The sequence below is a fragment of the Protopterus annectens genome, chromosome 9.part0, assembly GCF_019279795.1.
Source record: "Protopterus annectens isolate FY-2018-M chromosome 9.part0, PAN1.0, whole genome shotgun sequence".
Classification (NCBI taxonomy): domain Eukaryota; kingdom Metazoa; phylum Chordata; order Ceratodontiformes; family Protopteridae; genus Protopterus; species Protopterus annectens.
This window is the reverse complement of record NC_056743.1, coordinates 819,674,179-819,700,020: the sequence shown is the minus strand read 5'-3', so window position 1 is coordinate 819,700,020 and position 25,842 is coordinate 819,674,179. Positions and strand designations below refer to the sequence as shown.

General features: G+C 45.6%; 1 protein-coding gene across 1 annotated transcript in view; it reads left to right on the top strand.

The window, feature by feature from the left end:
- LOC122811561 (sentrin-specific protease 1-like) overlaps positions 1-25,842 on the top strand; it is a gene marked incomplete in the record, with an annotated part of 1,729,916 nt that overhangs the window by 1,251,445 nt on the left and 452,629 nt on the right. Inside the window, 2 exon segments of the mRNA XM_044083479.1 lie at positions 17,443-17,527; positions 17,646-17,798. Coding sequence (XP_043939414.1) covers positions 17,443-17,527; positions 17,646-17,798 — 238 coding nt within the window.

Here is a 25,842-nt window from a genome sequence, read left to right as displayed (position 1 = left end):
CATACAGGGCAAATGGTCTGCAAAACAAATGCATCTACTCATCAACCAAAAGGAGATGCTAGCTGTGCAAAATGCACTGACAGCCTTCAAGGACCTCTTGCATCCAGGACAACTACTAATAAGGACAGACAACACCACAGTTATGTGGTACATAAACAAACAGGGAGGAACACACTCCTACCCTTTATGCAGACAGGCAATGACCTTGTGGAACACAGCATTGACTTACCAAGTACAACTGCAAGCACAATTCCTGCCAGGAAAGGAAAACATATTGGCAGATGAATTAAGCAAAAATTTGGCAGATCCTCACGAGTGGAGACTACACCCACAAGTATTTTCAGCGATAACTCAAAAGTGGGGACGCCCAGACATAGATCTGTTTGCCTCCCCCAACAATTGCCAACTACAGCAATTTTGCACAAGGACTTATCATTCCCTAGCCTGGAAAGTGGACGACCTATCATTCAGTTGGACAGCATTGACAGTCTATGCTTTCCCACCACTACCTCTCTTGACCAAGGTATTACTGAAAGTCAGATCAGAGAGACCACAAATGATCCTCATTGCTCCGGACTGGCCACGTCAGCACTGGTACCCATTACTAAGGACCTTGACTCACAGCCCTCCATGGATCTTACCTCAATTCCCACTTCTGTTGACTCAGCAAAACTCTCAGATCCTTCACAGTCAGCTCAGGACTTTAAATTTAGCTGCATGGAGAATACCTTGAATTATCAATCAACACTTCTCTCAAAGGACGTCCTGAATGTCATTTTGGAGGCCAGGAGGCCCAGCACCAGAAAAACTTACTCAGACAAATGGAAAAGATTTTGTGCATGGAACCAGGCTAAAGGCCAGAACCCTTGGATACCAAACATTCCTCAAATACTGCAATACTTAACTGAGATGCTACACAAAGGCCTTTCTTTCTCATCCATTAAGATCCATGCTTCAGCCATTTCAGCTCAATATAATATGGATCCTCCCATTTTCTCACACCCTTTACTAAGGCAGTTTCTCAGAGGGGCTAAGAATATAAGACCCCCCAGAAAACCCCGAACGCCAGCTTGGGACCTCAACTTCGTTTTAGAAAAATAATACTGCCTCCTTTCGAACCAGCCTTCTCAGCAGAACTACAATACTTGTCATAGAAAACAGCTCTGTTGCTGGCTATCACCTCAGCACGCAGGGTCTCAGAACTACAGGCACTTATGGCAGTGGAACCTTTCATCATTTTCCATCAGGACAGCGTCTCTTTATGAACTAACCCTACCTTTATGCCAAAGGTAGTATCCAGTGTGACTTTGAATCAGACCATTCATTTACCCACCTTTTATCCAAACCCCCAGAATAAAGGAGAAAGACTCCTTCACTCTTTGGACATTCACAGACAGCTACGTTACTATTTGGATAAGACAAAGACCTTCAGAAAAACGGACCAACTCTTTGTATCCTATGCTGCAGGTTCACAAGGAAAGGCTATTTCAAAACAGACCATCTCCAAATGGATAGCACATTGTATCCGCTTTTGCTACTCGCCTGTTAAAGTCCCATTCTACCAGGGCTACAGCAACCTCAGCAGCCTTTCTCAGGGGGGTTCCAACCAAGGACATTCTGGATGCAGCTACTTGGAGTTCAGTGCACACCTTTACCAAGCACTACCACCTTCCATTATACTCAAAAACCAGAGCTGGTTTTGCCACTGCAGTTCTGCAGGGCATCCTAGCTTCACCTAACCCAGTTTAGTACCAGCCACTCATCCATAGCTTTGGGATTCAACCCAAGTGTGATGACTGCAGCAATATAACACGATGAACATAGTACAGTTTTGTACCTACCATAAATGTAGATGTTCGAGTGTATATACTGCTGCAGTCCAGGTTACCCTCCCACCATCCCCTCTACATACCAGGGTGTTAGTTATAACTCCATGTACATCAATCTATTGGATGCATGTCTATATGGTGTATTTGCTAACAGCTAGTACTATTGTTTATCTACTAAGGTATTTTTGCATAGTTATTTGTATTGCCTTAGTTGGGGACACCTGACATCTGGGGCAAGAAAAACTGAAGAAAATGCCATCGGCTGCCTCTTTTATCCCCCTGTCGCAGTGATGTCAGGGAAGAAGCGACGACAACCGACGCCGGACCAAGACTTTGGGATTCAGCCGACTGCGGGACCGCCTGACGGCTGGATAACCCAAGTGTGATGACTGCAGCAGTGTATACACTCAAACATCTACATTTATGGTAGGTACAAAACTGTACTTTCTGGATGTTGTGGATGATGTCTTTATGGAATCCAGTCTAACTCCTGATACTTTATCCCCTGCTCCTAGGAAACCAGACAGGTACTACAGAGTCCATGACTCTCTCAAATTTATTTAAAAAAAATCCTACTGCTGACTCGGTTATTTCACAGGGGCCTAAAGGTATAAAAGCAACTACTGCTAAGAAATCCACCCCTTCGGGCAGGGATTCCCGAGCTATAGACAGATGGGGTAAAAAGGTATACACGTGCAACTCTCGCCATTAGGGCATTGAATTGCCAGTTTCACATGCTGAAATACCAGCAACATAGTATGGAACTTATCTACCTTTACAGACAGGGCAGAAAATAGTTATAAGAGCTTATGCATTCTGCAAGCCAAGTCAATAAGCATACTTTGCAATGTGGCTTTGACACCCTGGAAGCATCTTGCAGGGCAGCAGTCACTGGTTCTGTACTGAGAAGGCATGCTTGGCTTAAGGAACAGACCTTGCCAAATAATGTCAAATCAAAATTACTAGACGCTCCTTTGAACAAGGACAATCTCTTTGGCACCAAAGTAGAAGAGGTTCTAAAAAAGATGGAAGTAAAAGCTAAATTATCAGGATACCAGCATAACTCCTAAGTATCAGGAGATAGACTGGATTCCATAAAGACATCATCCACAACATCCAGAACTTTACCCCCCCCCCCCCACCCCCTAAAGGGCCCATATCTATACAGGAAGAATGCAGAGTCCCTGTAATCACAACTAAGCAGGTAAAAGCTACACTCTCTAAAGCCAAAATCACAGCATCCATGGGACCGGACAACATCCCAGGCTGCGTTTTACATGGACTTCAGAACGAACTGCCTCCTCACTTAAGCACCAGGTTCAATAATAGCCTCGCATCAGGCTTTGTGCCCACTGAATGGCGCACAGCAACAGTTATCCCACTCCACAAAGGGGGAGCCACCACTGATCCCGGGAACTATCGACCTATTAGCTTGACGAGCCTGGTCTGGAAGGCCATGGAACGTATCATCATGGAACTCATAAACAAAGACATTGGTAACCTCCAAACTCTGGATCCCACCCAGTTCGGCTTTGTGAAAGGCAGATCATGCCTCCTGAACCTGATCGACTTCTTTGAGGCAGTCACCAAAGCCGTAGATGAGGGTAAGGTGGTTCACACAGCCTATCTTGACCTACCAAGACTTTCGACACCATCCCCCATTCTGGAATTATAGCTAAACTCACTAAACTAGGTATAAATCCCTACGTCACAAGATAGGTTGCCAACTGGCTCACTGACAGAACCCACACTGTAAAAGTTGCAGACTCCAAATCTGACCTCAAAGCAGTGACAAGTGGAGTACCACAGGGTTCCATCCTGGGACCTCTCCTGTTTGGTATCTACTTCTCTGAAGTACAGGCTAACACAGAAGGCCTCTGGCTAACGAAGTTCGCAGATGACTGCAAACTAGGAGCCATAGTTAAGTCCCCAAATGATGTGGACATCCTACAGAAGGGCCTCGCTGAGACAGATGCCTGGTGTTAGAGCCATGGCCTCAAGCTCAATGCCAAAAAGTGCAGTGTCATCCCTTTTGGTAAAAACTCTGTACCCATGAACTACCACATAGGCAGCAATCTACTTAACACCGAATGCGTGATAAGAGACCTTGGGACCCAGGTGGACAGTAGTCCCTCCTTTGATAGTCACATCGCCACAGTAGTCTGGAAGTCCTTCTACATGGCACACCTCATCATAAAAGGGTTCTCATCCAGGAAAAAAGAGGTCATTGTTCCCCTCTACTCGACACTCATTAGACCCATTATAGAGTACAACACCCCTTTTGGAATGTACCTCACAAGATGTCTGCAGCAGCTGGAAAGGCCACAGAAGTACATCACAAAGAGGTTTACTGGCCTCAAACAACTCCAGCTTTACTCTGTAGCATATCGCCTACTCCAAGGTTATCTAGGCCTAACGTATAAAGCTAGGTCAAACCCAGAGCTTTTGGACATGCTACACCTAAAGAAATCCCAATCCCTCTGAGCTACACGCTCTAGGGACCTAAACCTTGTCACCACAATAAACAGGACATGCTGGAGGGATAGATTCCTGTCCCAGAGACTTCCCATACTCTGGAACAGGCTACCCATCTATGTCAAGCAGAGTTCTTCATTAGCACTCTTCAAGAAAAATCTTGATGAGTGGATGGGAAATAGGAAATACCCCTCGGGGATCACTTCTGTGTCTCTGCTCAACAGTGGCACAGGAAAATAACTTTCTTCGGTGGCGTAAGCCAGGGAACCTTGTTGGCTAGGCTTATGTAGGCCCTTGGGCCGAGAGCCTAGTACCTACCTATGAACATATAAATCTATGCACAGTCAAATATTTTTTGCAAGTGCAACCCCTAGATACAGTAGGCATTGCCCTCAAAACATTGGTCCTTTCCAGCCCCCTTAAGGCCATCTCAAACTAGACCCAGTGGAAACAGATCCCCCCAGATTATAGTCCCAGGATATGCAGAGATCTAACCAATGGAGTACCTCCACTTCAAAAACAGGGAGTGCTAAGCCACCCTCTTATGGAGAGAATTCACATTGACTTCTCAACTCCACTCATCACCTCTGCCCAACTGCTCGTGCCCCTAGGAGGAAAACTTGCCCATCATGCAAAAAAATGGATCTCCATCACCAAAGACTGATGGGTCTTCAGCATTGCATCCCAGGGGTACAAATCTTACTTCCACTCACTACCAACCCCAAAAGAGTTCCCAGACCTTCCTCCAAACCACTGGGCAGAGGCACAAAACCAAGTTCAGTCCCTGCTCTCCTTAAGGGCAATTCAGCCTGTTCCTGCAGAACAGATAGGTTAAGGGTTATATTCCAGACTTTTCCTGGTACCCAGAAAAGAGGGCACTTGGCGCCCAATCCTAGATCTTTCCATTCTAAACACCTTCCTGGTGGTACCAAAATTCAAAATGCTCACCCTTCAGCAGTTTCTTCCTATGCTGTTCAAAGATGCCTGGTTAGCCACCCTAGACCTAAAAGAAGCCTATCTGTACATCCCTATCAGGGACTCGTGCAGGAAATACCTACGTTTCAGGGCAGGATCTGTGCATTATCAGTTCTCTGCACTTCCATTTGGCTTATCCACTGCTCCCAGAGTATTCACAATATGCCTGGCTCCAGCCATTGCCTATTGCAGACAGAAAAATTCAAATTTACCCATATGGACGATTGCCTGATTCAGGCAGACAGGCAGAAAAAGCTGTTGCAGCACCTGACATTTGTAAGGAGCCTTCTAACCTCACTGGGGTGCACTATCAACGAAAATAAATCAAAACTAGTCCATAGTCAAAAGATTGTATTCCTGGGAGCAAGCTTGGACACAGCATCCCAGATGGCATTCCTTACTCCCGAAAAACAAGCCTATCTGACAGGCTACTTCACTCAAATGGCCACCAGAACCCAGCTCTCTGCAAGGAAAATCATGCAAGCCTTAGGGTTCATGGCCTCTTGCATTCTAGTAATTCCATGTGCCAGACTGCATATGAGAAAACTTCAATGGTACTTAAGTCTTTGGTGCCAACATTCTCAGGATCTGGAAATCGTCATACCTTGTCTAAGGACAGAGTTTCTTTGGTGGGCAGCAGCATGCAACCACAACAAGGGACTTCCCTTTACTCAACCCCACGCCACTCAGACCCTAACCACAGAAGCATCAGACTATGCCTGGGGGGCACACCTGGACAACAAGTGCATTCAGGGCCAAAGGAGCCCAAGTCAAATTCATCTGCACATCAACCAAAAGGAGATGCTAGCTGTTCAGCGCATACTGACAGCTTTCAAATCCCTACTCCCACCAGGACCCCTGCTAATAAAAGCAGATAACACCACAGTTATGTGGTACATCAAAAAGCAGGGGGGACCCCACTCTTACCCACTCTGCAGGCTAGCCATGGCCCTGTGGAACATGGCCTTGGACATGCATATTCATCTGCAAGCTAAATTCCTGCCAGGCAAACAAAACTCTCTGGCAGACGACCTAAGCAGAAATCATTTAGACCCACACGAGTGGCAAATAGAACCCAGCACCTTCAGCCTTCAAATCCAGAAATGGGGGAACCCAGAGGTGGACTTCTTTGCCTCCCCCTGCAATCACCAGCTCAGCAAATTCTGCACAAGGACACCTCACAGCAGGGCCTAGAAAGTGGATGCCCTATCCTTCAAGTGGAAAAACCTCTCAATCTATGCATTCCCCCTCTGTCTATTCTCTTAAGAATATTACTCAAGATAAGACAAGGCAGACCAAGGGCAATCTTGATTGCCCCGACTGGCCATGCCAGCACTGGTATCCACTACTGCGCACCCTGTCACCGGTGCCACCCTGGCACCTACCCCAGATACCAACCCTCCTCACTCAGCAGGGGGGGACAGATCTTGCATCCACAACTGCAAACCCTGAATCTTGCAGCCTGGCTTATTCTTTGAATTCTCCCCCAGTGACCAGCCTAAGGCAGGTGCTGGATGTCATTCTTGAAGTCAGAAGACCCCAGTACAAGGAAATACTATGCTGACAAGTGGGAAAGGTATGGTTCCTGGATTAAATCTAAAGGAGGGACACAGCACTGCCCTCCTTACTTCTAATCCTGGATTACCTAACAGATCTACTCCACAGAGGCCTGTCCTTCTCCTCCATTAAGATACATGCCTCTGCCATCTCGGCTCATTACAACACTGAGCCATATCTCTTCTCTCACCCTCTCATCAAACAGTTCCTGAGAGGGGCAAACAACTTAAGGCCACCAAGGAGGGCACCCACCCCTGCTTGGGGCCTTAACTTTGTACTGGAAAAGCTCACACTGCCCCCTTTGAGCCTGCAGTGTCAGCAGAGTTAAAATTCTTCTCTCGGAAAACAGCCTTGGTTCTGGCCATCACTTCAGCTAGAAGAGTATCTGAGCTACAAGCACTTATGGCTGTGGAGCCGTTCGTTATTTTTCATGCTGACAGGGTCTCCCTCAGGACTAACCCTTCCTTTATGCCTAAAGTGGTGTCCAGTCTGGCTCTCGACCAATCTGTCCATTTGCCAACCTTCTTCCCTAATCCTCAAAATAAAGGGAAAAGTATCCTGCACTCCTTGGACGTGCACAGACAGCTCAGATTCTACCTTGACAGGACTAAGCCCTTCAAGAAATCTGACCAATTACTAGTCAGATTTGCACCCGGGGCAGAGAACAAGGCCATTTCAAAACAAACAATTTCCAAAGGGATATCACAATGTATCCATTTCTGCTACAAACACCATGGGAAACCAACCCCTCAGGGGGTCAGAACACATTCCGCTAGAGCAATGTCTACCTCTACAGCATTCTCCAGGGGAGTTCCTACCAGGGACATTCCGGAAGCTGCTATGTGGAGTTCTGTACACAAGCATTACCACCTGCCTATCTTTTCCAAATCCAGGACAGGTTTTGCAACAGCAGTCCTGCAGGGCATACTAGCCAGCCCCAACTCTTCTTGACTGCCTCCACCCTTTTTTCAGCTTTTGGGAATCAACCCAAGTGTGATGACTGCAACAGTGAAACACTAAGAACATAGTACAGTTGTGTACACTTACCATAAATGTAGATGTTTGAGTGTATTCACCGTTGCAGTCCTGGTTTCCCACCCTCCAGCCCCCTTGTCTCTCCCCCTCCCTCTCCTCTCTATCTTTATTACTCACCCCTTACAGGGCTATTGATATTTACTTTTTACTGGTGGTGTTTTTCCCACCATAACTGACATTTGGGGCAAGAAAAACTGATGTAATAGCATCAGCTGCCTGTTTTTATATCCCTGACGACCTGATGTCAGTCTTCGAGCGACAGCAACCGACTTATTAAATGTTTTTTTCTGGTGGTCTTCATGAGCACTTGCATGGTTTTGAAAAGGAATGCCCTTGTGCAGGAAACAATTTCATTTTTATTTATATATACTTTGTTGACTGGGTTAATCCGACAAGGCCAATGGCCTCTTTTCAGGGGAGACCTGAGCCTGAGGAGGTGGTCATACTAACTAAAGGAAATTTGGCCAGGACAACAGAAAACTTCCCCTACTTGTTGCAATAAGTAATTAATTAGTATCCTGTATTAACAATATGTATCCTATGTCTTATTAACAATAAGTAATTAATATTGTAATTAGTGGAGTCATAAAGGAATCCTATGTCTCTAAACACTGGCATTCCGCCTTTATTCTTCCTCTCCATAAGGGAGGCAAAAACACTAACATTTCAAACTTCCGCCCTATAGCTCTTCTCTCTCCAATCTCCAAAATCGTAGAAAAATGCATTCACCTCCAACTTATGCCTTTTCTGACTAAAAAACAACTTCTTATCCCTACCCAACATGGCTTCCAACCAAGACGTAGCACCATAGAAGCTCTACTCTCATTCTTAGAAACTCTCAATCAAGCCCGAGATTCGGGTAATTTAGTATCCCCAGTGCTCCTAGATCTCTTTAAAGCATTTGATACTGTTTCCCATAAGCACCTTCTAAGTCACCTCTTAAACCTAAATCTCTCCCAAAACACTCTTTCCTTGTTCTCAGGCTGTCCGTCAGGTAGATCTCAGGCTGTGAAATGGCAAAAAGGCACCTCGGCTTTCTTACCCACCCTTACTGGAGTACCACAGGGGTCCATCCTCGGACCATTGCTGTTTAATATCTTTATCAATAACTTTCACTCTGCTATTCCTAATGCCAAAGTCTTCCAATATGCAGACGACTCTACACTTGTCTGCTCTGCCTCTAACCTCTCTGAATGCCTATCTAAAACTCAGACTGCCTTCTCAGCTACTGAAATCTGGATGCACCAAAATCACCTTTCTCTCAATGCTAACAAATCTAAAATACTATTCACACCCTCAAAATCTTTCTCTTTTAATAAAAATTCCTTCCAATTCCTTAGCCAAAGCAACTGTCTGAACGAAGTTGTTCCCTTTGCCAAACTACTCGGTGTAACTATAGACGAACACCTCAAGTTCAGCATCCATATTCAGCAAAATATAAAGAAAACACACCAAAAACTAGGTATGCTATACAGGAACACCCACTTCCTCTCTACTTCTACCAGGCATACTCTGGCCTCCTCTTACCTCCTTCCCTCCCTTCTGTACCGCACCCTGCTACTAACTAACCTATCCACTTCCATCACTTCCAAACTTGAAAGCTGTTGTAACAAAGTTTCTAAATTTGCCAACAAAGCCAAACATTCCACTTATCACTGTGTTACCCTCCAATCCCTCAACTGGTTAGAATTCACAAATTACCTGGACTTCCTCCAGCTCACTACAGCACATAGACTAATATTTAATCCAACCAAATGCCCCACTCTAACTGACATCCTTCCCCCATACACCCCAAATAGAACTCTCAGATCTGAACACCAAAACTTAATTACTGTCCACAAACCTAAACGTCCTGCTGGACAACTTCTCCTCTCCTTCTCCTTAGGTAAGCAATGGAAGTCTCTCCCTTCCACACTAAGGACAATGTCAAACACAAACAACTTCAAAACTCAGCTTTACACCTACCTCTCCTCCAAATGGAAATGTAACTGCATTCTCCCTACCTAGAACTCTTTAACAAAAGCCCCTGGGAGGATATCCACCTGAGTTCCCAAGCACCTTATAGCTGGCTATGACCTTCTGTAGCTAATTCCCATATGATGTCCTTCAAGGATGCATCTGCAGTCATCACATATGGGTTGTCCTGCCTCAGGCAGCCCTTCGGTCGGCCAGATTTCAAAGTCTGGGTCCGGCATCGGCTAATGTCGCCCCTTCCCCGACGTCAGAGTGCCTGGGGTATAAAAGTGTCAGCCGACGCCGTCTTCCTCAGTCTTTCTTGCCGCGTGGTGCCCAAAGCAGAAGCAGTTCGCAAGTGCCGGTCGGCCAGCTCCTGTAATTCAGCTAAACCGAAGACTTCAAAAGCTAAGTACCCCGTTGGGGACTCTTTCTTGCCTCAGCCGATGTCAGATAAAATTAATAATTGCTCAACTTGTGGGAAACAAATACCTCGTAGGGATTTCCACTCTTACTGCCTACCTTGCCTAGGCCCAGACCACGACGTCTCGGCCTGTTCTGCCTATGCTTCCTTCAACCGACGCACTCTAAGACGTCGGTCGGAGTTTGCAGAGGAATTTTTGGGGGCTAGTTTTGCTTACAAAATGCCGTCGGAGACTCCGACTTCACATTTAATACAGAAACGGAAGGACCGACACACGCGGTCCGCGGTTTCGGCTGAAACCATGGCCAGGCCTACCGCGAGTGTCTCGGTCTCGGCTGAAACAGAGTCCTTGGTACTACCGTCCACCGAAACCGTACAACCGACAACCTCGGCCCCGGAGGCCACTACTGTATTGGTTGTTGAATCTCCATTGGAATCTGGTGCCCAGGAACCTTCCGACACCATTCCCTTAGACAAAACTACACCAGCACGTGGTGCAGCCAGGCCTCCTGCATCCATGTCTATTAAGGCATTCTCTAGAGCTAAAGCTGCTAAACACTCAAAATCTGTACCTCCCAGGGTTATCCCTCAGGGACCCACTACAGGTTCTCAGATCCTTAGTCTAGCAGAGGACCTTATTTCATTAATTAGGAGCTCTCAGCCTCATCCGGACAGGGGCTCTCAACCTCCTACAGAAAAAAGGCCCAGGGTTGAGCCCTCTGATCCCCTCTCCTCAGATGAGGCCTCTGATGGCTCTGCTCTCTCGGACTACCAGGAGGAGGCTTTTCCGGCCTACGAGGATTCAGATGCAGAGGAATCTATCCCTTCGGCTTCCCCTCCTGAAGAACTGTCTTTTGGGGAAACTCTGCACACTATGCGGGAGCATTTCCAATGGCAGGGCCAGGAATTCTCTGATTCCAGGAAGAGATTAAGGACATTCTTGCATTTGCCTCAGCATAGACCTTTGGCTATTCCCCCTGTTTTGAATGTCATTGATGATGTGTACTCTGAATCTAGCACAACCCCTGACACTCTCCCTCCGGCTCCTGCCAAACCCGATAGGTACTACAGGGTCCCGGAATCACAACTTTTCCTTTACAAGGCCCACACTGCTGATCCAGAAACTATTTCCCAGGGCCCTAAAGGGGTTGCAGCTGTCACTACAAAAATCCACTCCCCTCTGAAAGGGAGTCCAGGGCTTTAGAGCGATGGGATAAAAAAAGTGTATACTTCTGCTACCCTTTCTATGACGGCTTTAAACTGTCAATTTCATATGATACAGTACCAAGAATATTTGTTAGATGAATTGCATAAAAAGCTGTCTTCTCCTGAACCCCTAGATCGCAAATCACTTCAGGATCTGTTATATAACTCTCAACAGGTTAGCAACCATTTCTTGCAGTGTGGTTATGATGCATTGGAAGCTTCATGTAGGTCAGCTATGACAGGTGCAGTCATACGTAGGCATGCTTGGCTGAAGGAACAATCTCTGCCAGACCATGTTAAAGCAAAGCTTCTGGATGCTCCACTGGAAAAGCAAAAGTTATTTGGCTCCACTGCTCAGGAGGTCTTAAAGAAAATTGAAGAAAAGGCAAAATCTGTACAAACAGTCAAAGATTTCATGCAAGTCCAACCACCAAGATTCAGCAGAAATTGGCCTTCCAAGAACTGGTCCTTTCCAGACACAGACAGATTTCAGAGAGGCAAGAACAGGCGTGCCAGAGGTAGAGGGCAAGCTAGAGGCTCCTACAGAGGACGTCAATGGCAGCATCCCAACCAGAGAGGTAGTGCAGGGCCTACAACTGCTGCACAAGGACAGACTCAATGACTTTACTTTGACACCGCCAACCAGGGCTCAATTGGAAGCACCTTTGGGCGGAAAGCTTTCCTTATTTTCAGAAAATTGGCACATTATTACAAGGGACAAATGGACACTACAAATAATAGACAAAGGATACAGGTTCCATTTCCACACATTACCGAAAAGAAAAGGCATGCCAGACCTGCCACCAAATCAAAGGGCAGAAGCTTTGAAACAAATCTTCAACTTAATGAAAATGAAAGCAATAGAAAAGGTTCCTCTCGCAGAACAAGGCCAAGGATTTTATTCCAGACTTTTCCTTGTTCCAAGAAAAGAAAAGCAATGGAGGCCTATTCTTGACTTGTCCGCACTAAATACTTATCTCATTGTGCCAAAATTCAAAATGCTGACTCTACAGCAACTCCTTCCCATGCTGGGCAAGGGGTCTTGGCTGGTAACTCTGGACCTCAAGGAGGCATACCTGCATGTCCCTATCAGACAAAGCTGCAGAAGACACCTCAGATTTCTTGCAGGTTCAGAGCATTATCAATTCTCAGCATTGCCCTTTGGCTTATCTACTGCGCCCAGAGTATTCACGAAATGCCTGGCATCAGTAATTGCACACTGCAGACTTCAGGGGATGCAAATATACCCGTATCTGGATGACTGCCTTATACAAGCGGACAGCCAACAAATTTTGGTAAAACACTTGAATTATGCCATCTGTCTTCTTCAGGCCTTGGGATATACAGTCAACATTCACAAGTCAAGACTTGTACCATCCCAAAGTATAACTTTTCTGGGTGTGGATCTAGACACAACCACCCAAATGGCTTTCCTCACAGAAGAAAAACAAAACCAACTACCGGATTACTTCAAAAACCTGTCAAGACAAACTCAGCTGACTGCAAGGAAAATCCTGCAGGCCCTGGGTTACATGGCTTCTTGCATTCTTCTGATTCCTCAAGCAAGGCTACATATGAGGAAACTCCAATGGTACCTAAGGAGTTTATGGACTCAGCACAGTCACAGCTTGGAAGCTTTGATACCACTCATCCCATGCCTTCAAAGGGAATTTCTGTGGTGGGCTCAAGCAAGCCAGTCAAACAGGGGTTTGCCCTTCAGCAAACCAATAGCCAGCCAAACCATTACAACGGACGCTTCAGACCATGGATGGGGAGCGCACATGGAAGGAAGATGCATTCAAGGACTATGGTCACAAAAAGAGCTACGCATGCACATAAACCAAAAGGAAATGCTGGCAGTGATACATGCAGTCGAGGCCTTCAAGTTATTTCTGCATCAAGGCCACCTGCTAATAAGGACAGACAACACTACAGTTATGTGGTACATAAACAAGCAAGGAGGCACCCATTCCTACCCTCTTTGCAGACTGGCAATGAATCTATGGGAACTTTCCCTGACTCTCAAAATACAGCTGCAATCCCAGTTTGTACAAGGAAAGGACAATATACTGGCGGACAGCTTAAGCAGGAACATCATGGATGCACACGAATGGATGCTGCACCCAGACATCTTCTATCAGATAACACAATCATGGGGGAGACCGGACATAGACCTCTTTGCCTCCCCACACAATCATCAGCTGGACAAATTCTGCACAAGGACATACCACCCACAAGCATGGAAAGTGGAAAGTGAAAGCTCTTTCGGCTGGAGAGCTCTAACAGTGTATGCATTCCCACCTCTTCCATTAATGACCAAGATCTTACTGAAGATCAGGGCAGAGCAGCCAAGAGTGATTCTGATAGCTCCGGACTGGCCAAGACAGCACTGGTACCCATTGCTAAAGAGCATGTCACGGACAAAACCATGGATTCTGCCACAATGGCCGCTTCTCCTGACACAGCACAATTACAAAGCTCTGCATTCCAACCTGAAAACATTACAGTTAGCTGCCTGGAAAATACCTTGACTCATCACCAGGATAAGCTATCCAAGAGAGTGAAGGATATCATCATGGAAGCTCACAGGCCTGCCACACAAAAGGCATACTCAGCAAAATGGAAAAGATTTCACACCTGGAGCACCTCAAAGGGCCTAGATGCAACAGTTATGAACATGGCGCACATCCTGGAATATTTAGCAGAAATGCTCCACAGTGGCCTGTCTTACTCTTCCATTAAAATTCATGCTTCAGCAATTTCTGCAGAGTACAATACTGATCCACCTGTCTTCTCTCGTCCTCTGCTAAGACAGTTTCTAAGAGGAATTAAAAACATCAATCCTCCAAGGAAAACCACCACTGCCTACTTGGGACCTTAACTTCGTGTTGGAAAAACTAACACTGCCTCCCTTTGAACCAGCAGCATCTGCAGAACTACAGTTCCTCTCTTGGAAGACTGCCTTCCTTCTGGCCATAACCTCAGCAAGAAGAGTATCTGAGTTACAGGCCCTCATGGCAGTTCAGCCATTTCTTATTTTTCATCAAGACAGAGTCTCATTGAGAACCAATCCTTCATTTATGCCAAAGGTGGTATCTAGGGTCTCATTAAACCAAGCTATTCACCTGCCTACCTTCTTTCCAAATCCACAAAACAAAGGGGAAAAGCTTCTGCACACCCTGGACATACACAGACAGTTGCGCTACTACTTGGACAGAACAAAAAATTACAGAAGAACTGACCAGTTGTTTGTAGCATATGCTGCTGGTGCACAAGGAAAAGCAATTTCAAAACAGACAATTTCAAAATGGATAGGGAATTGCATTTGTTTCTGTTACTCCTTTCATGGAAAAACTGTGCCAGCTAACATTAGACCTCATTCGACCAGAGCCACAGCCACCTCCACAGCCTTCTTAAGAGGGGTGGCTACCAAGGACATTTTAGAAGCTGCTACATGGAGCTCCATGCATACATTTTCCAAGCATTACAACTTACCTTTATATTCCAGATCCAGAGCAGGCTTTGCTACGGCAGTCCTGCAGGGCACTTTAGCTACACCATCCTTTACATAGATCCTCCACCCCCAGATTGGCTATGGTATTCTACCCATATGTGATGACTGCAGATGCATCCTTGAAGGACATAGTACAGTTTTGTACCTACCATAAATGTAGATGTCCGATAGGTATGCATCTGCAGTCAGGTTTACCCTCCCTCCTTCCCCTCTGTGGTATTTCTTGGGTACATTCCCCTCTCATAGCTAGCTGGGGTTATCTATTATGGTGTATTTGTTTTTATTTATGTATATATTTTTGTGCATGTTTGGAATTTATTGCATTTCTCCAAGTTTAGCCTTCCTTAGAGGGCACCTGGTATCTGGGGCAAGAAAAACTGAGGAAGATGGCGTCGGCTGACGCTTTTATACCCCAGGCGCTCTGACGTCGGGGAGGGGGTGACATCAGCCGACGCCGGACCCAGACTTTGGAATCCAGCCGACCGAAGGGCTGCCTGAGGCAGGACAAACCCATGTGTGATGACTGCAGATGCATACCTATCGGACATCTACATTTATGGTAGGTACAGAACTGTACTTTCTTTCACACTCTGCAAATATTGTAATTAGCTTTTGACTTTAACTGTGTGAGTTTTTTTAAAATGTATCTGCACGATATTTTTCCACTATGGGCAACATTGCTCGCACTTTGTATTATTTGATATGTATTTGTACTTGTACTTTTATTTTTACTGGACTATCTTTACTGTAATCTGTTTCATGGGGCTTTTCTCCCTGGGCCTCCACTGAAAATGGGGTCTCTGGGCCCAGTGGACTTCCCTGGTAATCAAATTGGAAATAAATAAGTGTATTGGGATCTTTTACATCCACCAGAGCTACCACTGACTGGAGCAGTTGAAGCCTCGGTTTAATGTCCCTGAAAGAAAGCACACCCAGGAGTGCAGTCACCTCCCTTATGCTGCACTGTAGTGTCAGTATTAATCCAACTACCTGGTTTTAGGAATAGAACCCACAGCCTTCTGCAGTAAAGTCAAGTGTGTTCCCTGTTGAGTTACTGAGGCTGCAAACTTCTAGTCTTTCAGATCTCCATGCTGCTCAGGGCTAACCCATATTCCCTCCTACTAGTGGTTTTCAGATTGTCCCTGAAGCACATTATTCATAATTAGTTTCCATTTTTTTTTCATGGAGTGGAAATTTGGAAAGATAAAGCCCTTCCCACCCTGCATGTCCACCACCTGCTCCAGTTTTATTTGAAGTGAATGTACAAGTTTTTGAAGACTGGGCATCTGTTCATCTGTTTTGCTTTGAGGAGGGCTGGGATGGCAGTGATCAAGAAACAGTGTTTAAGCCGATTACCAATTGTATTCTTATGTCACAGATCACCTGTTGAACGACAGTGTGATCTAAGACCACCCCACCAGAGAACTGGCTGGTTCCAGTGTATGCATCAAATATGTCTCCATTGAGATATCTTTGATGCTTGCACTTTCCTCATTTCATACCTTTGCCAGATATTACTGTTTTGTCGGAAACTGTTAAGAGCTGGACCTTTTTTGAGAGTAATGTACTTAAGTCACGAGCCTTCTGAGCCTGTGACCATTTGGTATCCTCATGCGGGTCTATTTCAGAAGACTGAAAAGCCAAAAGACTGAATCTCAAAATACTGAAGAATGGAATTTGCCACTTTTCCACTGTTGTGCGATCTTGGAGTTGGTATGTATAATTAGCGGGGGGGCAGCCCCCAACAAGAGGGGTGCAGGGAGGCTTGCCCCTGCATTAAAAATGTTTTCACTATTTTGGGATTCAGTCTTTTGGTTTGTCAGTCTTCTGAAGTAGACCCCTAAGGCTGTGTTCACCCTGTTTGTATGTACTAGGTGGTAAGTCTTTTAAACAGTGTCAGATTGGAACAAAAGTGAGGATGAACCCAGTTTCTGATCCACAAAGTAGGGTTCTCTGTGTAGTTCAACTGATAGAATAACATTGTTTATTTTCCATCCCCACTCAAGCTCACACACTAGCAAAACAAGTCTGCTGGCCCTTTGGGACATAATACAGAAAAATTGTGTACATTTGTGATTTGTTGGAAGTAATTTAAATGTGTTTAGAAAAATTAGATTTTTTTTCTCTTGCCAGAACAGTTCATGATGAAATGTATTTGGTAGTATTGTTAATTTATTATTTCACTATCACAACCATCTTATTCCTCTTGCAGTGTCATGGGATGTGTTTAATTAATTTATTCTTTCATTATCATTACATGTTTTATTCTTTTTCATGGACTGTATTTCTTAAATAAACATTTAAAACTGGATTATGATATTTTTTCAGAGTAGCAAATTTTACATTTATGTGTAATGCATGCCAGTAGCTTTGGAGAGTATTGGGAAATGAACTTCAGCAGTCAAATGTGCTTTTTTTTTTTTTTACAGCATTCCTTGTGTTTAACATATTGTCTTGTTCCCTTGGATTTGCAGAACCAGTATGTATGATTCACGGGCTCGGCAGAGACAAAAACAGATAGAAGAACAGGAGGCATTAGCACTTCGCCTTCAAAAACAGGTTAGAATCAGAACCATGGTCAAAAACACCATTCTACTCTATGGGCTGAAAATACTTTAACCCATTAACGTTTTTCTTTCCTTCCATATAAACACTTCATTATTTTCACTCATTACAGAGACTGGAAGAAGAGGAACCTCGAAAACATAGGTCAGTTGAACTGAAACTCCGGGTGCCTTTGGAAAAAGAGATTCCTGCTACAATACGTGAAGAAGAAAGAAAAAAGGAGGAAAAACCCAGACAAGAGGAGGAATTTCCTGAACTTACCGAAGTAAGGCTTTTAATGTGACTGCATTTGCTGTTATATGGCTAATCAGTTATCTTAACTGGCTGAAAATTGAGTTCTGTCCATCTATTTTGACCGGTGTCCTGGTTTCCTTCCACATCCTAAAGATGGCACCATACATGAACTGATGATCCACCACATTTCCCATAGGTATGTTTACTATGCATGTGCACATTCAGAGTGGAACTTGTTCTCAGAATCAGATGTTCATATTGATCACTACTGCAGTACTCTTAGCTATGTGGGTTATATCCTACTAAGGATATAACAGCTGCCCAGCTTCAAAAGCTTCAAGGCACCTTCTACATGCCCAAACTGTCAGGCAGCTTGAGCTGAGCTGACTAAAAGAAAACTTTGAGCGCAAAACCCTTCGGAGCTTTACTACCACCGATCAACCATCAGCTTGTGTTCTTTTGCTGGGCAGGTGAGTTCCCTTTGGGGTAATATATATATATATATATATATATATATATATATATATATATATATATATATATATATATATACATACATATATATATATATATATATATATATATATATATATTTTTTTATTTGCGTTGTTACCTCACAGCAAGAGGTTCTCCCGTTCGATTCTCGGCTTGACTTGGGAGTGCCTTCTGTGTGGAGTCTACATGTCCTCCCCACAGTTGGGTAGCGTTTCGAAAAACATGCGTGCGTAAATGGGCATGCCTTCGTTGAAGGTTTGGCGTCGAGCTGGCACCTCGGTGTTTCATAAAAATCTACTGCCAATCATTAGCGGACCGGAGTTCCGCTTTGGCGACCCCTTACTGGAAAAAGCCGGAATACAAACAACAACAACATTTGTGTTGCTGTTTTATCCCTTTCGTTTTCAGGAACCCTATTTTAAAACTAGGAGTGCTGTGTTTTAACAGGCTGTCATGAAATTATAACGTACTTTTAAACAGAGCATTCATTTTCTTGTCAGTTTAAATGTGGAATAAAGTAACTGAAAAAATCTTTCTGTGAATAAATTGTTTATTTTACTTTCATATGGCTGGCATATTGTTTTAAAATGCTTTTTTATTATATTTTTCATTCAAAAAAAAGTAACTTTTGTAGACTGGTAGTGTTTACTGGCATTTTCTACTTGTCTTCCCCAGGAAAGCGGCACCATTTTCAGCTTGACCATGGAACAGACACACTACAGATCCTACAGTTGGTCAGATTTCCAGCTACAAAAAGAAAAAATTAAGCAAACAGCCTTTGCCATCACAGCAGGCTATCAATTTGCTTCAGTCGAAGATGGGTGATTCTGCTGTGACCATTTGTTGTACCTGAGACCACTCATCTTTTACCCCAGATCCCTCTGGTGTAGCACTTACAGCCACTAGCAGAGCAGGGGTTAGCCATGTCCTTTGTGACTGTTGGAGTCCCCTCAGTGGGCAAAAGCGAGCCACTCATCGGTCCTGGGAGAGGGAATAGGGACTGTTACCCTGCTGTGTCAGAATGCTGAACTCATCCCTAGGGAAGCTGCTGCTGCTGTCATTTAGTAACATGGTTGGCTCCATTTTTCCTGTCAAAAAGAAACCAAAAACCAAGCTTGTCTGGCTCAGGGTTTAATTCAGGCTATTGATCCTTCTTGTAAAATAGTTTCTGGTGAAAGAAAGAGGGACTCCTCTTTTCCTGATGAGATTCACAATTCTGAATCTAAACAGGAAGCACAGCAGATCCTGTCCAGGTGTTCTGCAAAGACCTACAACGCGGGAGAGACAAAAGGAGAGACTCTGGGGTGTTTAAGTACCATTTTTTTGGTTTTTCTTGTTGCTTATTGCCATTTCTGCCTAAACACTCGTTTTCTGGTGTTTATTTCTTCTCAGAACACTCATTTTACACTGAAATTGCATTTATTTGTGCCCGCACTTTAAAATTCGTTTTTTGTTGTAAATTGTATATTTAACTGTTACTGGCTTCCCACTCAAGTGCGACAGCCATTACTGCACTATAAAAGTGTTTTTGCATTTGTTTCTACTGTTTTCTTGAAAAAAACAAAAAAAATCTTGCTATTTTCCCGCCTTACTAAGCTAGAAAAGTCCAGTTTCAGATACCTGCTTATACGTGGACTGTGTTTAAACTTCTGTGTTTGGCCATACCTTACTTGGGCAAAAAAGAAGTTTCTTTGTTCACCAGTGAGAGTGGGGAGCTCTGAACAGCCTACCTGCCCTTGGAAGAGTGGTTTCTGCCCAGAAACTGTAGTTTTATTGGCCATTTTAGGCTAATTTCTCTCTCTTTAATCTTTCTGATATAAAAACTGCATTTGCATGTTTTTTGTGTTTGTATAAGCTCAGCAGATCCTGCCCAGGTGTCCTGCAGAGACCTACAATGCCAGAGAGACAAAAGGAGAGACTTTGCAGTGTTTAAGTACCATTTTTTTGTTTTTTCTTGTTGCTTATTGCTATTTCCGCCTAAACGCTCGTTTTCTGGCATTTATTGTTTCTCAGAACACTCATTTTACACTGAAATTGCATTTATTTGTGCCTGCACTTTAAAATCCGTTTTTTTGTTTTAAATTGTAATGTTAAGTTGTCTATCTCGCCTTCATTCTTGCTGGATGGGTTCGGAGCCAATCCTCGGCTCCGACTCGGCCAATACTAAAGCTCGAGAGCTAATTCCACCGGCTCAAGGCTCCCCTATATCCCACAATGCTAGGCGGTAACTACTCAGATCTCGTTTGCCGCTTAGCTGACAAGGTGCTTTTTGTACCGGCTCTGGCAGGTTAGTGAAAAATTATTCTATTTTCACAATCTTTAGACCCCTATTACTTTCTTAGTATAACTTTTAGTTTTAATTATCTTTTCCTTGAATCGATTCACCTCTTTTGCCCATAATCCCTCCCTTTATTCCCTTTTAACTTTAGGCCTTAGGCCCCTTCCCCTACTTCTCCTAGTCCTTTAATGTGACTGGAATTTTATATTTTCTTGAAGGCGTGTGTGTGTGTGTGTGTGTGTGTGTGTGTGTGTTTTTATTACTTAGGCCTTTACTACGTCTAAGGACTCCAAGGTCTCAGGCTTCAAGAAGTGTGACTCGTGCTGTCAGAAAATGTCTCTGACAGACGGTCACACTTCTTGTGTGTATTGCCTGGGACCCTTTGCACCTGCAGGACCCATGTGCTGTGTGCCATGGTTTCAGCCCTAGAGTCCTGCAGGAACGCAAAAATAAATCGATTTTGCGTGGCTTATTAAAGCCTGAAGGACCCCCGACCCAGTCTGTGTCGGGGAAGCCTTCTAAGACTTCCAGACAGTCTGCTCCGGCTTCAGAGCCGTCCTCTGGAAGCATCAAAACTGCTTCGACATCGGCTCTGGCTGGAGCCGATGTTTCCAAGCCTCATACTATTACCTCGGCTCCGGCCGGAGCCGAGGCTGATAAGACTCAGTTGGCTCCGATACTTTTATCGGAGCAACCTTTAAGAAAGAGATCTAGGTCTCCCTCCATCGGCTCCGTTCACTCGGCACCAGGATCCCCTCTTCTTTCGGAGCGGAGCCATGGATTGCATTCCTCACGGTCTTCCAGGCTATCTGACCACGATTTGCAAAGGGTAGTGAGTAGACTTCTCAAGTCCGAGGCACTGGCCCAAATGCTTCATAGCCCGACTCATCAGTCAGTGGCTATTTCTGTCCCTCATTGTGTTCCTCCTCCGACTCCTTTGAGCTCGGAGCCAGGGCTCATTGGAGCCATGACTGTCAGTGCATCAGATCCGATACCTTCCCTTTCGGCTCCGTCGTCTGCTCCGATCTCCTCTTTGGAGGGATCTTGGCTCTGAGCTTCCCTCTTCGGCTCCGAGGGGGCGAGTGGCATCGGACCCTTGTCCGACCCCGCTGTCCCTCTCGGTGCTTCGGCGCTGGTGAGTTCGGCTCCGACATCGGCCTCGGAGCCGTCCCTGTCAGTGCCGGGGGGGTCCTGGTCTCTTCGGAGCGGGGACCTCCGGCCTTGCACGATAGGGGTGCCTTCGAGGTCATGCTGAGTGTGCTAGAACCAGTGTCTGCCCCACAGTCGGCTCCGTCAGCCCCTCCATCATCAGTGCATGCGGGGATTTCTACCCACACCCTTGCTTCAGACCGCAGAGAGCCAACACCTCAAGTTTCCCCATTGGGAATTTCCTCCTCTTCCGAGGCCTGTCCTGACCCGGTAGGAGAACCCCCTAGGAAGAGGCAGTGCAAGAGGAAGCACATTGACTCCCCTGAGTCTATCACCTCTGACACTGACTTAGAGGAATCTGAAGGTTCCCCTCGATCCCCCTCTGAGGATGTCTCCTTTGCTGACATCCTTGAGATCCTGAAACAGAGGGGGAACTGGCCAGCCCTTAACCCTTCAAAGGATGAGTCAGTGTACCTTGAGGCGTTCGGCTCTCACCCTTCTACCTCCTGGGTGTCCCCTCCCTTTGACCCCCTTATGGAAGTGGTGGCAAGGAAGGCCTGGACGGCTCCTGATTCAATGGAACCCACCCGAGGAAGCCGTCTAAGTTTATTACTGCCCCTAGAGATAAAGATTTTTTATCTAAAGGCGTCCCCGTCGATGCCATGGTGGTGGCCGCAGCCACTAAGAAGGAGTTAGCCGATCCTTCGGTACCTGTCCATCCTCCTAATAAGGAATCTAGGACCATGGACAGGTACGGTAAGCGGATGTTCTCATCAGCGACCTTTTCAATGTGGTCGCTGAACTACTTATGTCACTTCACTCGTCTCCAGAGAGATTTACTCAAGGATATGAGTGAAGAGGTAAAGGATCCAACAGCTGAGGGGTTCCAAGACCGAATGAACTCCCAGTTGGCAACCCTGAACTCCATCGTTAACTCCTCCATGTGGCTTATCTCATATGCTGCGGATGGGGCGAGTAGAGCCGCAGGCACAGGCGTTGCCCTATGACGTCACGCCTGGATGTGGCTGTGCAACTTTGCGGACCCTTTCAAGGCATCCTTCACCAATTCCCCCTTTGATGGATCATCCTTGTTTGGTCCTCAGGTGAAGGATACATTGACTAGGTGCGAGGTGGAAGGTAAGACTCTCTCTGCGTGGGAGTCCATTTTTCTACCCCTTCTAGGCCTTATCCCAAAGATCAGAGGGGGAGGAAAGATGTGGTTCCGCAAACAAACCCAGGGAGTCTCATCTGACGCAGAAGGTCGATTCCCCTCTAGAGGCAGAGGGGGGAATAACAATAGATGCCGCCCTAGAGGTAGAGGAGGTCTGCAAAACCAAGGTAGCAGAGAAACTTTCTCTGATAAACCCTTTCAGCATCTCTGAGGTGCTGCCCGGCTGTCCACCTTCGGAGGCAGTCGGGGGAAGATTATCCCTGTATCCAAAAGCCTGGCTTTCCCTTACACAAGACAAATGGGTACAGTCGATCATATCCGAGGGTTACAAAATTCCCTTTATTCACATTCCATCCCAACCCAAAGGATCCTTTCCAGACGTTCCACCCAGTCTAAGGGAACAGGCAGCACAAGAAATTTCAAAGCTACTATCCAATCAGTCCCAGCACACCAACAAGGATCCGGAATCTACTCCAAATTCTTTTTGGTACCAAAAAAAAACAGGGGACTGGAGACCCATACTGGATCTCAGCAACTTAAACAAGTATGTCAGAAAAACAAAATTCTGGATGGTCACGCTACAGTCCATTCTACCCTTCTTGGGTCAGGACAATTGGATGTGCTCGATAGATCTTCAGGACGCATACTACCATATAAAGATGAACAGACGCTCCAGGAGATTTCTCCGCTTCAGGCTGGGAGCCAGTCACTATCAATTCAGAGCCCTGCCCTTTGGTCTCACTACAGCCCCGTGTTTACCAAATGCATGGCAGTGGTCATGACTCACTTGAGACGTCAAGGATTCCAGGTGTTTCCATATTTAGACGACTGGCTCCTTACTGCCACCACCAGACATCAACTACTTCTATCCAGAGACTTCACTATCCAAACTTGCCAAGCTCTAGGCATTTCAATAAATTTCGAAAAATCTGCCTTGTCGCCTTGTCAATCTATTATCTTTATAGGCGCCACATTAGACACACTCAATCTTTCAGCCAGACTTACAGAGCAGAGAGCGTCAGACATCCGCAAACAAGTTTACCTTCTCTTACAATGCAACAAAGTCAAAGCCAGACTAGTTTTGAAGGTATTAGGACTCATGGCAGCAGCTATCCCCCTTCTCCCCTTAGCTCGCTTCCACATGAGGATCCTCCAATGGATGCTGTTTACTCAATGGTCCTTCCAACAGCTCTCGATGTCCCACACCATATTGTTAACTCAATCATGCAAGAATCAACTGTCTTGGTGGATCACATCACCTCAGGTTCTCCAAGGAAGACCCTTCACTCCCCCCCCCCCCCAGTCGCCACGTTGACAACAGACGCCTCCCTGATCGGGTGGGGGGGGGGGGGCATTATCAGGGCAGGACAGTCCAGGGCACGTGGCAACCTTTCGAGTGCCACTTGCACATAAATGTCTTAGAGATGAGAGCAGTGCTTTTAGCGTTGCAAGCCCTTCACGACTCTCTTCCCACAGGGACTATTGCAATTCAGGCAGACAACATGTCCGTAGTGTGGTACATCAACAAACAAGGCGGAACCAGATCATACCCCTTATGTCGAGAGGCACTCAGACTTTGGCAATGGGCGATCTCTTCTCAGCGTTTTCTGGTAGCAACGCACATTCCCGGGAAGTCCAACGTGATTGCAGACAAGTTGAGCAGGGCAATTCTCATGCCCCACGAGTGGTCTCTGAAGAAATCAGTACTGGAAGAAGTGTTCCAACGATGGGGCCAGCCTTGCTGCCATCTTTTTGCCACTCCCCAAAACAGCAAGTGTCATGACTTCTTCACTCTCTTCCCATTACCAGGCCATCCCACCAGAGGCGCTCTAGTCCACGATTGGCCCCGGGGACTTCTGTATGCCTTTCCCCCTTTTCCACTGATAACTCAACTACTTCAGAAAGCCACCACCTTAAGAGTGACAATGATCCTCATTGCCCCTTACTGGCCTCGACAGATATGGTTTCCGTTCCTTCATCGTTACCTTTTGGAGCAGCCTTGGCATCTGGACCCAGTGCCAGATCTGTTGACCCACCAATCGGGCCAGCTGCACCAATCTCTTCATTCTCTCAACCTCACAGCGTGGTTTCTCCGATTCCGACCTTAGCCAGGCTTCCCTTAATATCTTGCTCAGTCCGAGATATCTTGATAGCCTCTCATAAATCTTCTACCCAGAAGATTTATAATAGCAAATGGAAACGCTTCTCCTTTTGGGCAACATCAAAAAATATAGATCCCTTCACTGCACCTATCCAGTCTATTCTAGACTTTCTAGCAGAAATCTTTCATTTAGGCTCTTCTTCATCTACCATTAGAGTTCAGTTGGCTGCTGTATCTAATTATCATGTAGGTGTCTTGGAGTCTAGCATCATGGCTCACAAGCTCTGCAAAGCCTTTTTAAGGGGCGTTTTTCTTCTCAAACCTCCAATCAAAGATCCCCGCCTCAATGGGACTTGAACTTGATTCTGGCATCCTTAATCCTTCCCCCTTTCGAACCAGCGGCTTCATGTTCCCTGAAGTTGCTTTCATGGAAGACACTTTTTCTAGTAGCCATAACTTCAGCGAGAAGGATATCTGAACTCCATGCTCTGTGCAGTCGCCCTCCTTACTTAGTGTTTCACAAAGATAGGGTATCCCTCCGTACTAATCCATCCTTTTTACCTAAGGTTTCCTCTCAAACAAACCTAAACCAAGCAGTTGATCTCCCCGTCTTTTTCCCTAACTATTCCAACAGGTCGGAACAAAAGCTACATTTTCCGGATGTTCACCGCCAACTTAGATATTATTTAGACAGGACTAAACAATTCAGGAAATCTGACCAGCTTTTTCTTTCATATGCGGAAGGCAAATCGGGCCTTCCAGTTACTAAAGTTTCCCTTTCTAGATGGCTCACCTCTACATTTACCTTCTTCTATGAGATCAGACATTAAAAGCTACCTTCAAGACCTAGAGCTCATTCAACTAGGGCGTTAGCTACATCC